General features: G+C 42.2%; 1 protein-coding gene across 1 annotated transcript in view; it reads left to right on the plus strand.

Annotated features, from left to right (window-relative positions):
- ZMYM3 (zinc finger MYM-type containing 3) overlaps positions 1 to 17,972 on the plus strand; it is a 271,782-nt gene that overhangs the window by 167,812 nt on the left and 85,998 nt on the right. The window contains 1 exon segment of the mRNA XM_030209787.1: positions 12,565 to 12,680. Coding sequence (XP_030065647.1) covers positions 12,565 to 12,680 — 116 coding nt within the window.

The raw sequence follows: 17,972 nt of genomic DNA on the forward strand, positions 1-17,972 counted from the left end.
CCCCTAGTCCTAGTATTTTTGGAAAGAGTAAACAAGCGATTCACGTCTACCTGTTCCACTCCACTCATTATTTTATAGTCCTCTATCATAACTCCTCTCAGTCTTCTTTTCTCCAAGCTGAACATTCCTTGCCGCTTTAGCCTTTCCTCATAGGGAAGTCATCCCATCTCCCTTATCATTTTGTGTTGCCTTTCTCTGTACCTTTTTCTAATTCTGCTATATCTTTTTAGAGGTGCAGTGACCAGAACTGCACAGTATTCGAGGTACGGTTGCCACCATAGAGCTATACAAAGGCATTATAACATTCTCATTTTTGTTTTCCATTCCCTTCCTAATAATTCCTAACATTCTATTTGCGTTCTTAGCTGCCACTGTACACCGAGCAGAGGGTTTCAACGTTATCAACGATGACACCTAGATCCTTTTCCTGGGCAGTGACTCCTAATGTGGAATTTTGTATCACATAGTTTGGGTTCCTTTTTTCCACACATATCACTTTGCACTTGCTCACATTAAATGTTATCTGCCATTTGATGCCCAGTCTCATAAGGTCCTCTTGTAATTTTTCACAATCCTCTTGTGATTTAAGAACTTTGAGTAGCTTTGTGTCGTCAGCAAATTTAATTACCTCACTAGTTCCTCCCTTCTGTAGAGCATTTATAAATATGTTTAAAAAAGCAGCAGTCTCGGCACAGACCCCCTGGGGATCTACTCTTCTCCATTGAGAATACTGATCATTTAACTCTTTGTTTTCAGTTTTTTTTTAAATTTAATATTTGTTTATTTAGTATTGAATACATCTCAGAAAATAATACAGAAATTGGTAATAACTAACACAAAGAATATCAGTATGTGTCAAGTAAATTGACTACAACAAGAAAAAGATATACATTCTTCGTCCATAATATCAGGTAATTTAGATCCAAAATCAGGAAAAAGTAAAAAAATAAAAACTAACAAGCTAGATTATTGCAACCCATAAGGCTCTCCCCAGCCTATCACTGCAGTGCGCAAATGTGACTTATATAGTGATATTTATCTCTTCTTTACCCACAAGAAATTCCTCCAGTTGCTTAGGATCAAAAAATTGAAACTGTTTAGCTTGAAATAATACAAAACACAAACAGGGAAACTTAAGTACAAAATTGGCGCCAAAGGCCTTATGCCTTTTCTGTGTTTCTCTAGAGAGATCAGGAAATATTCTAACTTTAGAACCCAGGAACTGTGTGTCCAAATGTCTAAGTGAAAGTCTCAATACGGCATCAGGATCCATCTCCAAAGCAAAAGATACCACCATAGTAGTTCTCTGTGTAATCACTTCCAGTGAAGACTCCAAAAGGGATGTTAGGTTCTTACCATCCCCAACTTGGCTTTGAAAATTCTCACCAACAGATTTTTTTGAAATCAGTAAATACTGAACTCAAGTTATTGGAGGCAGCGAGTCACCCGACATCCCCAAAATTTGAATCAAATATTTCTTAACCATATCTATAGGCGCGATTAGAGGTGACCTAGGAAAATTGGTTAGTCTCAAATTAAGACTCCTAACTTGACTTTCCAAATATTCCAATCTACGATGAGTGAAATTCTTATCCTTAACTGAGACTATTCCCAATGATTCCAAAGTCTGAATTTTTGATTCTAGAAGTTTTACTTCATTGGACTGTTGAGCAGTCACCTGTGCTTGAAAAAGGGCAGCTTCAGACAAAACCTTTATATCACTAGTATTTTTAAAAGTCAAAGATTGTAAAGAGGACTACATATCAAATGTTAAGTCCCAGTGACTCCATTGTCACAACGGCAGGTTTCTTAAAAGCCCCTGAAGGTATACCAGGAGAGGGCATATTGGAAGTATGGCTTAGAGTACTCCCTATCCGATGAGGCAAAACTTGTGCAGCACTTTCAAATTCTTCTGAACCAGACACCAAACTCTCCCTCGCTGTGGGTAAGTTCCCTCCCTGCTCACTCAGTACCTCAATTTGAAAGGATCCAAGGGCAGGACTTCCCAAAACAGCATTTTCTCCTGGTTGTGGGGGAGCCACTCTCATAACAGGGCTCAAAGAAGCCCCGTTGACACTGCTGGCTGATGCCGACGTGGCAGCACCGATAGAAGGAGAGGACGCCTGTATGGGTCCAGACGTTAGCCCAAATCTTTCCAGGGTCATTTGTTTCGAAGCCTTGGTCCCGGTGGGGGTCTAGGGAAACGCCTGCACCTTCCCTCTCCTTTTCCCCCATAATCAAGGGATTAAAGAGCTGCTATGGACAGCGAAGCAAGGTGACATTTGGGAGCAGCTGTTGCAATATCTCTTTATGACGCCATCTTGGATGTTTTTTTTTTTTAAACTAGTTTTTAATCCACAATAGAACACTACCTCTTATCCCAAGACTCTCAAATTTCCTCTGGAGTCTTTCATGAGGTACTTTGTCAAACGCCTTCTGAAAATCCAGATACACAATATCAACTGGCTCACCTTTTTCCATATGTTTGTTCACCCCTTCAAAGAGATGTAATAGACTGGTGAGGCAAGATTTCCCTTCATTAAATCCATGTTGGCTTTGTCTCATTAATCCATGCTTATGCATATGCTCTGTAATTTTGTTCTTTATAATAGTCTCAGGACAGGATGAGATAGATGTGATTTCCTGGAGCAGTATTGCTTATAATTTCTTCTAGTTGACTGGATTCACTATTCCTCTCACATTCAGAGAGGACACTCGCAACTGCAAACCCACCTTCCTGTTCTCCCCCCCCCCCCCCCCCCCAACATATCACTACAAACCATGTAATGCGAGGGCCCGCCAATGAACTATAAATGTATTGTTTATTCCCAAATTTGATATATCACTAAGCAGAATCTGATCAAACCATTATACTATATTAAAGTATTAAAAACAGTTTTATAAAAGTAATGGAAAGGGATTCTGCGTGCCCCCTCAACTCATTGCTCCCAACCAAGCTAGAGGTTGCGGCAGCCATTTGACAGTGGAGCTGGCCATGAGCAAGTGTGTGCTGGGGATCACTTCTACCTCAACTACGCCAGTAGATCATCAGTGAGTATAATTTGGGGGTGGGGAGGGGAGAGGGGTGCTTGCAGGTGGATGCAGAGGAGGCACTTAGTGGTGGTGATGGTGGGAGGCTTGGTTTTAGCAATGAATTTTAGTTGCAGATACAGTTTCAGCTGAAACCGGAAATGCTGTTCCAGTCGCACTCTATTGCAAACTATCCCTGTTAACTGCTAAGAAGGGTGTAGATGGAACAAAAAAAAAATACTTTGAAGTATTTGTATATAAATGCTAGAAAGGTAAAACAATGGGAGAATATATCACAGTGAATGGAGAGGTAGATATAATAGGCATTTCAGAGACCTGGTTGAAGAAGGATGACCAGTGGGACACCGATGCCAGGGTACAAATTTATATTGCAGTGATGGGGTGGATCAAATTGGAGGGGGGTGCTATATGTTAGAGGAAATTGAGCCAAACAGAATAAAAATTCTGCAAGAAGAGACTGCATTATGAAATCCTTATAGATCTTTATAGGGGGTAAAATAGTCTCGGTGAAAGTGGAAAATATAAGAGGCAAATTGACAAATTAAAGAGTAAAAAAATCACCTGGACAGGCTGGTATAGAGAACCTAAAAAGTATTAAAAAATCAAAATGAAATTGCAGGTTTACTATTAGTTATCTGTAACCTATCACTAAAATTGTCTGCAGTACCAGAAGATTGTGACGTGGTCATTGTAATGCCAATTATTAAAAAGGGTTCCAGGAAACTAGACTAATCAGCCTGATATCGGTGCTGGATAAATAGTAACAACTATTTATAGAGAACAAAATTACTGAATACATAGACAGTGGTTATTGGAACAAAATCAACATTGATTTATCCAGGAAAGGATTGCCTTGTCAATTTGCTACATTATTTTGAAGGCGCGAATAAACATCTGGATGAAGGTGAGCCGTTTGAGGTAATGTCCTGTTATAGATTGGGAACTGGTGAAAAGATAGAAAACAGAGTGCGGTTTCATGGTCAATTTCTTAAAGTAGGAAGGTGAATAGTGGAGTACGACAGGGATTTGTACTGGGATTGATGCTTTCTTATAAATGATCTGGAAATGGGAATGGAGAGTGTAATGATCAAATTTGCAAGCGACAAAATTATTCAAAGTTGTTAAATCACTTGCAGACTCTAAGGTAATTGAAAGTGCACCTTGGGTGGCTGGAAGACTGGGCATCCAAATGGGAGATGAAATTTATTGTGGACAAGTTCACATTGTGGAAAATAACCCAAATTATAGCTACACAATTCTGGTTCCACATTAGGAATCACCACCCAGAAAAAGGATCTAGATATCATCATGGACAATATGTTGAAATATGGCAACCAATGTTAGTCTATCAGGAAAGTTATAGAAAATATAACAAAGAATCTTAACACCTCTATATTGCTTCATAGGGAGACTGGACCTTAACTACTGAGTGCAATTCTGATCACATCTTAAAAAAAAAAAAAGTGGCATTAGAAAAGGTACAGAGAGAGGTGACTAAAATGATTAAGAGAATGTAATTCCTTTCATATGAGGAAAAGAAAGGATAAAGAAGTTAAGAACATAAGAATAGCCATACTGGGTCAGACCAATGGTCCATCTAGTCCAGTATCCTGCTTCCAGCAGTGGCCAATCCTGGTCATAAGTACCTGGCAGAAACCCAAATAGTAGCACCATTCCTTGCTACCAATCCCAGGGCAAGTAGTGGCTTCCCCATGTCTGTCTCAATAACAGACTATGGACTTTCCTCCAGGCACTTGTCCAGACCTTTTTTAAACCCAGATGAGCTAACCGCCATTACCACATCCTCCGGCAATGTGTTCCATAGCTTAAATATTCTTTGAGTGAAAAAATATTTCCTCTTAAAATATTTCCATGTAATTTCATCGAGTGTCCTCTGGTCTTTGTACTTTTGGAATGAATGAAAAATCAATTCACCTCCACCTGTTCCACACCACTCAGGATTTTGTAGACTTCAATCATATCCCCCCTATCCGTCTATTTTCCAAGCTGAAAAGCTCTAACCTCTTTAGCCTTTCCTCATATGTGAGCAGTTTCATCCACTCTATCATTTTGGTTGCTCTTCTTTGAACCTTTTCTAATTCTGATATATCTTTTTTGAGATACGGTGACCAGAACTGAGCACAGTACTCAAGGTGAGATTGCACAGTGGAACAATACAGAGGCATTATATTTTTGGTCTTATTTTGCATCCCTCTCCTAATTCCTAGCATCCTGTTTGCTTTTTTGGCTGCTACCACGCACTGGGTAGAAAATTTCAGCGTATGTCTGCAATGACACCTAGGTATTTTTCTTGAGTGCTAACTCCTAGGTGGACCTAGTTATCAGATAACTATGATTCCGATTATTCTTCCCAATGTCTCACTTTGGATTTGTCTATATTAAATTTCATCTGCCATTTGGATGCCCAGTTTTCCTGTTTCCTAAGGTCTTCCTGCAATTTTCACAATCTGCATGTATTTTGACAACTTTGAATAGTTTTGTGTCATCTGCAAATTTAATCACCTCACTTGTCATTCAGATTTCCAGATCATTGATTAAATAGTACCTGTCCCAGTACAGATTCCTGTGGCACTCCACTATTCACCATCCCCCATTGAGAAAAGTGGCCATTTAATTCTGCGCTCTGTTTTCTCTCCAATAATCAATTCTTAATCCACAGAAGGACATTGCCTCCTATCCCATGATTCCTTAAGTTTCTCTGGAATCTCTCATGAGGTACTTTGTCAAAAGCTTTCTGAAAATCTAGATACACTGCATCAATCGGCTCACTTTTATCAAGATATTTATTCATGCTTTCATAGAAATGAAGTAAATTGGTGAGGGAAGACCTCCCTTAGCTGAATCCATGTATACTCTGTCCCATTAAACCATGTTTGTCTACGTGTTCTGTAATTTTATTCTTTATAATAGTTTCCACAATTTTCCCCAGCACTGAAGTCAGGATTACCGGTCTGTAATTTCCTGGATCACCCCTGGAACTTTCTCTAAACATCGGTGTCACCCTCCATGGTATTCTGAGGTGTTATAGGAGTACAGATACTTTGGAATTCTGGGTTTCTATATTGGGTGACAATGGGAGATGATTTCCTTTTTGTTCCCTCTTCGGTGCTGGTCTACCCTCTTGCCTTTCCCTCCCCCCCTTTGTTTTTTTCTTGATGTTGCAATGTTGGTATCTTACCTCTACCGATCAATTTATCTTGTATTGTTATTATCACCAATGATATTGTTACATTTTCACATAAAGGAGGTTTTGGATGGGGAAGGGGAGGGGTGGGAAAAATTGTTTACAGTTTCGATGACGGATTATAGCTCTGTTTTTGCTGTGTTCGCTTTGACATTTGAGGTGTTATATTACCAGTTGTCTGTATTTGCTTTGCTGTTTCATCAATGAAAAATGTTGAAACATAAATATCAGCGTCACATTGACCACCCTCCAGTCCTCAGGTACTATAGATGACTTTAATGACAGGTAACAGATCACTAACAGGAGATTAGCAATTTTATGTTTGAGTTCTTTCAATACCTTGGGATGTATACCATCCAGTCCACGTGATTTATCACTCTTTAATTTGGCTCAGTACATCTTCCAATTTCACAGAGATTTCTTTGTTCCTCCTCATTGTCACCCCAGAAAACTATTTCAGGTATAGGTAGATCTCTTACATCTTCTTCCATAAAGATCGAAGCAAAGAATTCATTCAGTCTCTCCGCTGTGGCCTTGTCCTCCTTGAGTTCTTCTTTTGCTCCTTCCTGATCTGTTGGTCCTACAGATTCCCTTGCAGTCTTCCTACTTCTGATATATCTGAAAAAACGTGTTACTATGAGTTTTTGTCTCGGCAAGTTTATCTTCATATTCTGTTTTATCCTTCTTTATCAATACTTTCATCTGGCTTGACATTGCTTATGTTGCTTCTTATTTTCTTCATTCGGATCCTTTTTTTCCATTTTATGAAGGATATTCTTTTAACCACGCTGGCTTTCATTTGCTTTTTTTTTTTTTTCTACCTTTGTTAATACAAGCAATACATTTAGTCTGGGCTTCCACGATGGTATTTTTAAACAACGTCCACTCCTGATTTAAAGTCCTAATCTTTGCGGCCGATTCTTTTAGCATCTTTTTAACTATTTACCTTATTTTGTCATAGTCGCTCTTTCAAAAATTAAAAGCTGCTACAGTAAATTTCCTTAGTGACTTCACTCCAGATATCAGCTCACATTTGATCATGTTATGATCACGTGTTTCCTAGCGGATCCAGCACTGTTACCTCTCGTACTATGCCCCGCATTCCACTAAGGATTAGATCCAAATTTGCTCCCCCTCTCATTGGTTCTTGGACTAGTTGCTCCAAGAAGAAGTCATTTATTGCATCTAGAAATTTTACTTCCCTAGCATTCACTGATGTTACACTTATCTAGTCAATATTAGGATAATTGAAATCTGTCATTATTACAATGTGGCCCAATTTGCCAGCTTTCCTAATTTCTGTAAACATATTTTCATCTGTCTGTTCATTCTGTCCTAGCGGATGGTAGTATAGTCCTACCAGTATACTCCTTCCTTGCACACCTGGGATTTCTATCCATAAAGTTAAGGCTTTTTAACTTGGAGAAAAGATGGCTGAGGGGAGATATAATAGAGGTAAAGAAGAAAATCCTGAGGGGATTGGAATGGTGAACATGAATTGATTGTTTACTCTTTCAAAAATTAGGAAGATATTCCATGAAGGTACCTAATACATATGTAAAACAAATAGAAAATATTTTTGTCAGTCAATTCATAGTTAAGCTCTGAACTTGGTGGTGGAGGATATGATAAAAGCAGTTAATGTAGCTATGGTTTTAAAAAGCTTTGGACAAGTTCCTGGAGGAAAAGTTCAAAAACTGTTGTTAAGGTATATCTAGGGAAAGCTACTTCTTATCCCTTAGGGCAAGTATCATGGAGTCTTGCTACTGGGCAGGGTGGACATTTGGTCTGAGTCCGTATGGCAACTGTTATGAGCTTAAGCTTCCTCGTCAACTTTGTAACTTATAAACAATATTTTGTTTCTTGATGCAATTATAGATACAATACAGTCAAAAGGTTTTAATCATTAGAGAGAGGGCAGCCCCTTAGATTTCATATACACAACATTCAAACTTCAATATCTGTCACAGTCCAGGCCTTTTACCAGAAATGTTGGTTGATTCTCTTCATAAAGGTAATTAATAAATCCCAATAAATAAATATGGCTGCTGTGGTACATTTCATCTCCTTTGTCTGTCTGAAAATGAAAAGGCCTCATTGGGATCTTAAGTTTTAATAGAACCAGCATACCTAACATCTGTCTACCATGTTTCACTGTGTGATGTGGTAAATGATAGATGTCGGAGTGTAGATTAACCACAGGTGTCCCTTTTTACTTTGTTGGAATACCAATCTTTATTAACAAATACATCCAGTAGCACTTTGATTAAGACCCCTGAGTGAAGTGGAAATCTAACACCAAAAAGATTCTCCACATCAGTTATGACTTTGAGCCATAATTTATTTGTTTCAGGTGTTTGGCCGTTTTCTTTTGAGATTGTGCGATATTTCTTCAGATGGACAAATAAGTTGCAGTGTTGTATAAACAAGCAAAGAGGAACAGAATCCCTCCATCTCTGGGAGGAAGTAGCAGAAATTCTGGCTTTGTCATTACCAGTCAAATCCAAATATTAGCTGCTTATCTTTCCAGAAAGCAGTGACAAATTCAGCAGTGTTCTTCAACCCCACAAGTGGTCTCTGGATCACACAATTCTTCCCTATGTATTTTAGCCATGAAGGAGCCCACATTAGACATCTTCACCATTAACAAAAATGCAATGCTTCCTCTTCACTGTTCAGTCTGCCCATTCTCAGGTTGACTGGCAAGGGATGCCCTGTCGATTCCCTGAACTAGTCTTGTGCTTTGCACTTAGCAAAAACCCTGAACAAATTCCAGCAGAGACCTGACACCATCCCTTGGATTGTAAATAGTGCCACATAAATTTCGCTCACAAATCCGATCGTATTCTGGTTTTATGCATGCATCTTAATTAGTTAACAAGACAATCAGCACCAATAATTGCCAGTTCAGTAATTATTGACACTAATTGGCATTAATTAGAATTTACATGCATAACTGTCAAAGCGTATTCTGTAAAGTGATGCACATAAATTCTAAGACACATAATTTTAAAAGGGTGCTTGGCCACGGGTAGGTCATGGGTGTTTCTAAACTATGCGTGTGGTTATAGAATACACCCAGTCCATGCATAATTTAAGTGTCTGCCTTTGCACCAAGATTTACTTGGTGCAACTGCCCTTGACAAAATTTGGTTGCCTGGATGGGCGCTCAGCATATTCTATAAACCACACAAAATTTAGTTGTATTCTATAAAGCACGTCTAGGTGCATTTTTTTTTTTCCTGGCAACGATTTTTTTTAGGTGTGATATATAGAATCTAGTATGACGTTTGTTTCTGCTAGCACCCTACTGGCCTTGCCATAAGTGGTGTCCTCTACTGTTATGTCATGTTAGAGAGAATTTATAACCTGCCAGTTCCCTCATATGAGATTCAAGGAGAGACACAAACTAAAAAACTGATAGTCATCTGGAATAACAAAAGGAATAGATGAGTGGCCTAATGGTTAATGCAGGAGGTTGCAGACCTGGGGAACTGGGTTCTGTTCCTGCTGCTGCCTGACATTTGGCAGTGGTTGAGATCCTGGGAAACTAGGGTTCAGTTCCCTCTGCAGCTCCGTGTAACCCTGGGGAAGTCATTGCCCCAGGTACTATATAACTTAGATTGTGAACCCGTTAGGGACAGTGCAAAGTAGCTGTAATAGAAATTGTAAACCACATAGTTGCCTCAGGGATCACTTGCGGTATATCAAGTACTGAAAATAAAATAAATAAATAAACAATAAAAAGACAAACTCAAAACAATATCGTCAAACACATCGAGGAAACAAATGAGTCTTCAAAGCCTTTCGAAAGATAAAATAATCCCTCAAAAGGCGAATCTCGACTGGAAGACTATTCCAGATGCAAACAACTAAAAAACAGAAAGAATGTGAAAATACTGCCTTGAATGTAAGATTCTTTACAGATGGAGAAGCCAAAACAAGATAACTGGGGTTAATAGTAAAATAACACCTCTTAATGGCAGCTCTTGTTGAGCTCCCTCCTAAGTAGAGAGGCTGCAGTTTTTATTTATCTTCAGTTTGGAGTCAGAAATAAGAGGGGGATGTACGAAAACTACTTCTTTAATCCTGCATAGCCCTGGCCAGAACGAGCAATTTTAAAAAAATCTGTGAGCTGACCTAAAACCCAAAGTAATTTTTCCTATAAATGTGTATTTCCTTTTTAAAATGATGAATACAAGTGTAGAATTTTGTCCCATCCAAACCACACTTTAATCTCTGAAAGGCATGGATCTCCACATGTAAATAGTGGGTTTCTAAAATCATCATTTACACGTATATAACATATGTGAACTTCAAGGCCTAGTTAATAATGAACTGTCTGCTCAATTTCATCATCACATTAATCCCAAGTTGTTAAGCACAACCCTTTCCATGTTGTTGAGGAAATAGTACTTTTTGCTTTCTGTCCAAAACTGCCTGAGAAGTCAATAAACAGGATCTCACCTACTCCTTAAAAGAACTGAATCATCAAACTTTCTGCACAGCTGGTTTTCCTTTGACCCTAACAGAGTTGCCAAGTGAACTTTGGGAAAAGGCCAGCATCCTTCATCCAGTCATTTTATGAACAGAGAGCTGCTTCTCTAACCATTAAAGAGAAAGAGAAAATGAAATTTATACCAGAACTGGACATAACCAAACTTCATATACCTGTTTGACTTAACAATGATTACAAATGAACGTTAATGCTACAACACTCTATCTCTGATCTTGATAATGAACTCTCCATAATCTGCTTTCTCTTATGAACATGTATGCATTACCAACTTGTATTTCCTCATATCGGAAATGGCGATTGCCATGACAGAACAATGTAAGCCACATTGAGCCTGCAAATAGGTGGGAAAATGTGGGATACAAATGCAATAAATAAATAAATAAAAATCTCATCAAATCAGCCACTGCAATCGTATACTATATGCAGAGCAGTGACTTGGTCCTTCCATCTTACTTTTACATCACGCTATGGTTTACAGTGGAGCCAGCTTTGTGGGGGCCAGTGGGTGCTGAGCACCCCATAATATTGAGCAAACTCCTTCATTGTGTCCAGGGAGGGGTCATTTTGTATCATATTTGGCACCCCCAATCATTTAAATGCTCGTGCCAATGCTGTTTGGAGCAGTCCACAATTTGAGACAGTACATTTGGTTGAACTGTGCTAGTGGAGCTGTCTTAGTAACTTTACAACTCTTGCATGTTTTTAGTTGGGTTCTCCTGAACCATTGTCCAGTTATAACGAGATGAACAGCCTTGAGCCTGAGAGTCACCCACTTGTGTGCCTGGCTCTGGTTTATTTGTTGAACAACAAAACTGTTGCTGCTCACGTGTTCTAAGTGTTTTCCTTAGACAAGTGGATTGATCAGGCGCACAGGTCCTCATACCTCCGCAACTGTTTTGCATTCCTTTCTGAGCTATGGAACTAACTGAAGTACTGAAGACACCGCTGCATGCTGGAAGGGTCGGTCATGCTCAGAACCTTAGAACTTTACACTTAGTTTGAGCTTTGGTAGAGTGGTTCGTCCCAGCGACATGCAATGATGCTGTTCACTTGTTTGCCTAACTCAATCCAGCTATCTGTGGAAAACATCTGCTATAGGGGGCAGCCATACTTTTCTGTTATTTCTGTGAAAAGGATCTCTGGGGTCCCAAAAGATCATCTTTTCATCCTTTATTATGGTCTGGTTGAAAAAAAAAAAAAAAGAATTGCACCCTATAAACAATGCAGTTTTTTTCCAGGTTCAGTATGTCTACAGACCTCTGCAGCTAGGTTCGTATCGACATTTTCTGACTAGTACTGTAGTTAAATTCAGGTAATTAACTTATGGAAATGTCTTACAGATATGTATACTTGAGCTGTTTCTCTTCTCTTCATTTTGTTTGTTCTTCTAGTACTAGGGCTTCCATGCACCCCAACTTTATTCTCTAGACTTGCTGGAAAGCTTAATCCTGCAGTAGGGTGTACCAGGTTTGTAGTGCCAGTCTGTGTTCTGCTAGCTTAGGGTAATTGCCTTAGAAACATGGGCAGTGCTTCTGAGAAGCAGGTCTAATGTGCAGGAATTATTGCAGATACTGATGCTACCCACAGAAACCATGGCTAAAGTACCTTGCAACAGAGCAGACCTAACTTCTATTCAGAAAAAGCCCTCATTTTTGTTTTGGCCTCTTTTTTTAAGATTATGTAATACCTGCCCGTACCCTTTTGTTTACCTCCTTCCTGTGCATTAGATTTTATGCTTCTTTTCCCTCTTAGCTCCCATCTCATTTTCTTATGTTCTTCTGTAATGCAGGCCCTGCCCGACCCTGTAGTTTATGCAGACGGAGCCTGTCTGAACCAGCGTATTACAATAACACAGAACGAGTTGTGTACCAATTTTGTAGCCCCAGCTGTTGGACCAAATTCCAGGTAGGAAAATTCAATCTTTTTATTTTAATTTTCCTGATCATCCATCTTCCTCCTCCCCAGGGAATGAGAAAAGGCAAAAAGCAAGAAATCAGAGAATTGACCTTTGTTCTCCCTTTAAAATGGGGATCTTAGGGCCTCAGTATTCAAAAGAAGTTGTACATTTGATTTTCTGACAGGTGGCAACCACATCACTCGCTTACCTGTATGTTTTCTGCTATTATATGGATAAAATGGTCTGTTTAACTTGCTAAATAGCTGCCAGATTTTAACAGCATTGTTGGAGGAGCAAAAGAGGGACCAGTAATAAAAGTATTCACCCACAAAACCAATAACTTATACATTTAAATTTAGGACTGCTAAATAGCACCAGGCCTGCTGCTATTAACCTTTAAAAAGGAGAAAACAGCTTTTAAACTAAATCTTAGAGGAAAGCCAACAGTCACTTAAGATGACATGGTTTAGAATGATGTATCTTTGAAGGATACAAACAAAACAAGGAAGCTACAGCATCCCAAAAGACATCACAATAAAGTCAGAAGTAGTAGAGATGTCTTTAAAGAGCAGAGTAAAATTCCAAATGTATCCCTGTCAACAGGTTGTGAACACAAATCAAAACATACTTTGAGATGTCTATATACAAAAATAAAGATGGGAGAATTAGCATGTAGACCATTGAAGGAAGAGAGGGAATTTTATAAAATCACTTTTACACATATGTGACCACATACAAGTATAAATGGCCTCCTGATGGCTTTTGAAACCAGGAGGACTCCTTGCCCTTACCTCGGCTCTTAAATTTCAGAGCCCAAGGTGTGCTTGAGGAAATAAATATACAACACAGGTTATAGCTGTGACTAGGGGCGTAGCCAGACTTCAGCAGGAGGGGGGTCCAGAGCCTGAGGTGAGGGGGCACATTTTAGCCCCCCCCCCCGCCATTGCCGACCCCCCCCACCACTGCCACCGCCGCCACCGCTACCATTACCACCAACTTTGACTCCCCCCCCCCTGCTGATGACCCTCTCGACCCCCCCCTCCCGCCACCAACCCTCCCCCGCTGCTGCCGTTGCCTACCTTTGCTGGCGGGGGACCCCAACCACCACCAGCCGAGGTCCTCTTCTTCCGGCGCAAGGCTTTGTTCTGTTTCTGAGTCTGACATCAGACTCACAGAAACAGAACGAAGAATGGCAGACCAGCAACGTGGCTGCTGGCGGATCTGCAAGGCTTCGTTCTGTTGTTGTACAGAACGTCAGACTCACAGAAACAGAATGAAGCCTTGCGCCGGAAGAAGAGGACCTTGGCTGGTGGGGGTTGGGGTCCCCCGCCAGCAAAGGTAGGCGATGACGGGTTGGCGGCGGGAGGGGGGGGTCGAGAGGGTCATCGGCAGGGGGGTCCAGGGCCAAATCTACGGGGGCCCAGGCCCCTGTGGCCCCACGTAGCTACGCCACTGGTGTAAATTACAATTATTGTCAATTAGTGCTAATTGTTTTTTATCGGTCAATTATCATTACTGATAGGCTTATTCAATTAAGTTGTGCATGAAAATTGGAATTAAGTTGTGCATGAAAATTGGGCACACGCCCAATTTAATGTAAACTACTCATTGTACCTTATATAGAATCTGGTGGATAATGTGTACAACACTGTGTACATCTCGTAGTGCTATAAAAATGATCACTACTAGTAGTAGGATGCCTCTCAACCATGCCCCCCCCCCCCCCCCCCCCCCATTTCTCTCACTTCATTCATGAGGGAAAGGGAAACGGGACTTGATATACCGCCTTTCTGCGGTGTTTGCAACTACATTCAAAGCGGTTTACATATATTCAGGTACTTATTTTGTACCAGGGGCAATGGAGGGTTAAGTGACTTGCCCAGAGTCACAAGGAGCTGCAGTGGGAATCTAACTCAGTTCCCCAGGATCAAAGTCCACTGCACTAACCACTAGGCCACTCCTCCAAAGGGATTCAAGCTGCAGACAACTTACACATGGAACCGCTTTTGTCTGGACAGAGGCAGGAGTTGTCACTGGGGCAGCAGCTGTGGCGACATAATGTTTCCCAGCCATTCTTCAGTTGAAATTTTTGGACCTGTTGAAGGAAGAGAGAAAAAGCTGAACGAAATCCCATACCTTTTCCTCAGCTCTTGTTCTGTAATCCAAAGAGGTGGCTAGTCTGTTATGTGTGAGATCGAACCCTCAGAAATGCTGGGATTTCAAAGAGTTTAGGGGTCCTTTTACTAAGCCGCGGTAAAAAGTGGCCTGCGGTAGTGCGAATGTGTCTTTCGGGTGCGCGCTGGGCCATTTTTTAAAAACCACATCTGGGAAAAAGGGGCCGGAAAATGGACGTGCGCTAAAATTGAAACCAGCACATGTCCATTTAAGGCCTGAGACCTTACCGCCACCTATTGTCCTAATGGTTAATGCGGTGAACTGAGAATTTGGGGAACTGCATTCAGTTCCCACTGTGGCTCCTTGTGATCTTGTAAAGTCATTTAACCCTCCATTGCCCCACACACAAAAACGTAGGGGGTCTTTTACTAAACCGCTGTAGCATTTTTAGCACGTGCTAATGATTATTCCTCAGCGACCCTCCAGACCGGTCAAGACGCGTGGGTTATGTCCTCCTACCAGCAGAGGGAGACTGAGAAAACACTAAGCTTTTGAAGCCTGTATATATAACCTGTGCAGAACCTCCACTAGCCAGTATTTTCTCAGTCTCAGCAGAGGTAGCAGTTGACAGCCTGTGCAGTCTCCAATAATCTGGTGAGGTAGTTTGTCATTGGGTCGTAGGATTTTTTCCTTCCAAACTTTATTCTGTTGCAGTACCCTGTACGTGTGTGTAAAAAAAAAAAAAAAAAAAAAGTGCTTTGGGGCCCTGGGTCTGGTGGGGCCCAGTTTTTCCCCCTGGGGTGTTACACCTATGTTTGGGTCCCTCCCCCTGTGCTGCTCTCTATTTCTGTTTGCTTGGCAGCTTTGTGCCTCGGCTGCTTTCTCAGTATTGTAGCCTTGAGTGCCTTACAATTTCCAGATGCCAGAGTTAGAGTAAGATGCCTTTAAGGTCAGTTATTCTATTTCATTTTGCTTGCCAGCTTTGTGCCTCGGCTGCTTTCTCAGTATTGTAGCCTTGAGTGCCTTACAATTTCCAGATGCCAGAGTTGGAGTACTGTGCCTTTAAGGGCATTTATTTCTTTATTTTCAGCGGACCGAACGGGGGTTTTGATTCCTTGCTGGAACGAGAGAGCAGCGCTTTCTCCAGTGCTTTTGCAGTGTGAGTGAGTTTTTGGTTTGGCGCGTTTGCGGAACAGCTTTTCCCTTCCCTCGTGGTTTATGGCGGCCCAGCTCCTCCGATGTCGCGCGTGCTCGTGGCGAGGGGTAGAGGCGCCAGGCGCTCAGTGTAGCTTTGCGGTGCACCTATAAAGGTGGCTGCGGCACCCCCCGACTTGACCGCGGAGGGATCGATGGTGTCGGGAGTCTCCGGGTCAGCGGGAGCGTAGGCAGGGCCGCTGTCAGCGGGAACAGTTTCGGCGGGAACAGCCGCCATCTTGAGTCTGACGCGGCCCGTGGAGCCGGCTGGTTTTGGGCCTGCGGCCTCCGTTTTTGGCACAAAAGGGCCTAATGACGGTCCAGGAATGGTGGGCTTTCCTCCAGATTTTGTCTGGACGCGGTATCAGGCTTGGAGATCGGGACCCCCCCCCTCCCCCCCCCCCAATTGGAAGAGGGGGCTATTTCCGTCTTGGCTGAGCCACGGTTAGAGTGGTCAGAGGACAGGCAATGTTTTTCTCCTGTAGCTGCAGAAGCTGCGCTTAGTGATCTGGGGGAGTCAGATGGAATTGACGGCTCTCAGGAGCAGGATTGTTGGATTCCTGGAGAGGATCCTTCAGTAGTGCGGATTTCCATAGAGATGAGCTGTCAGAACTCATAGATCAGGTGTCGTCCACCCTTCAGTTTGGTCCTGAGGTGGCTTTGGGGGAACTGTCCAGGATCCGTTGGTGAAGGGCATTCAGCGTCAGGCGTGATCCTTCCCTATGAACAAGGATCTCCGGGAGTTGATTTGTCAGGAATGGGATTTGCCGTGTAAGGTGGCAAAGGCAATGGCGAGGCTTTATCCCCTCCCTCAGGACGATAGGGATTCCTTTAAGGCTCCCACGGTAGATGCAGTAGTGACGGCAGTAATTATAGCTACGGCTATCCCGGTTGCTGGAGGAACGGCCCTCCGTGATCCTCAGGATAGGAAGTTGGGATCTTTTCTCAAGCGTAGTTTTGTTTTGTCGGCTCTAGCCCTGCAGGCCTCGGTTTTGTGGGGGTCTGGTAGCTCGGGCATGTTTTCGTTGGGCCGAGAAGCTCCTGGATGATTCGGTAGATGTTGGTTCTTCTGGGGGTCAGGAGTTAGCCGACTTGGACATGGGTTCATCCTTTTGTCTGAGGCTTTATGATTTGTTGCCTACTTCAGACAAAAAATATGGCTATGGTTGTAGGTCTCTGCCACTTAAGGGAGCTATGCTCTTTGGAGAAGATTTGGACAAGTTAGTGTGAGGTCTTAGTGATACCAAGGTTCTATGGCTTCCAGATTTTCGGTTCAAGGCAGGGGCCAGAACTAGTTCCTCTCTGGGACGGTTTAGGGAGGCTCAGCGGTATAGGCCGGGCAGATCGAGTGGGACCTACCCCTAGCTGTCTGTTTGTCCAATTTAGATTGTAAGCTCTGTTGAGCAGGAACTGTCTTTTCATGTTAATTTGTACAGCGCTGCATAAGTCTAGTAGTGCTATAGAAATGTTTAATAGTAGTAGGACCTCTAGGGGTCGGTTTTTCCAGCGCACACAGTTCTTTCGTGAGAGTCGTCGCGGAGGGCGTGGCTTTTCCGCGGGAGGTTAGTATTCAGGCCACAATTCCCAATGAAGGTGTGCGGGCTCAGGCTCTGGTGCATGTTGGGGCTCGGCTGAGTCTGTTTTACCAGAGTTGGGCCCAAATCAGGTCAGATCAGTGGGTTCTCAAGGTGTTTCGAGGCGGATGTGCGCTGGAATTCGAAAGCTGTTCTCCCGAAGTGTTTCTGGAATCCCTCTGTCGGTCTTGGAGCAAGAGGGCAGCAGTGAGGGACACTCTGCGGTGGCTGCTCGCGTTGGGAGCCGTGGTTCCTGTTCCTTCATATCAGCAACGCTCAGGGTGCTATTTGATCTATTTTGTGGTCCACAAGAAAGAGGACACTTTTCGTCCCATTTTAGATCTCAAAAGGGTCAATGCGGCACTCAAGGTGCCCTCTTTCCGGATGGAGACGTTGCGGTCGGTCACTGGTGCGGTC

The sequence above is a fragment of the Microcaecilia unicolor genome, chromosome 7 (genome assembly GCF_901765095.1).
Source record: "Microcaecilia unicolor chromosome 7, aMicUni1.1, whole genome shotgun sequence".
NCBI lineage: Eukaryota > Metazoa > Chordata > Amphibia > Gymnophiona > Siphonopidae > Microcaecilia > Microcaecilia unicolor.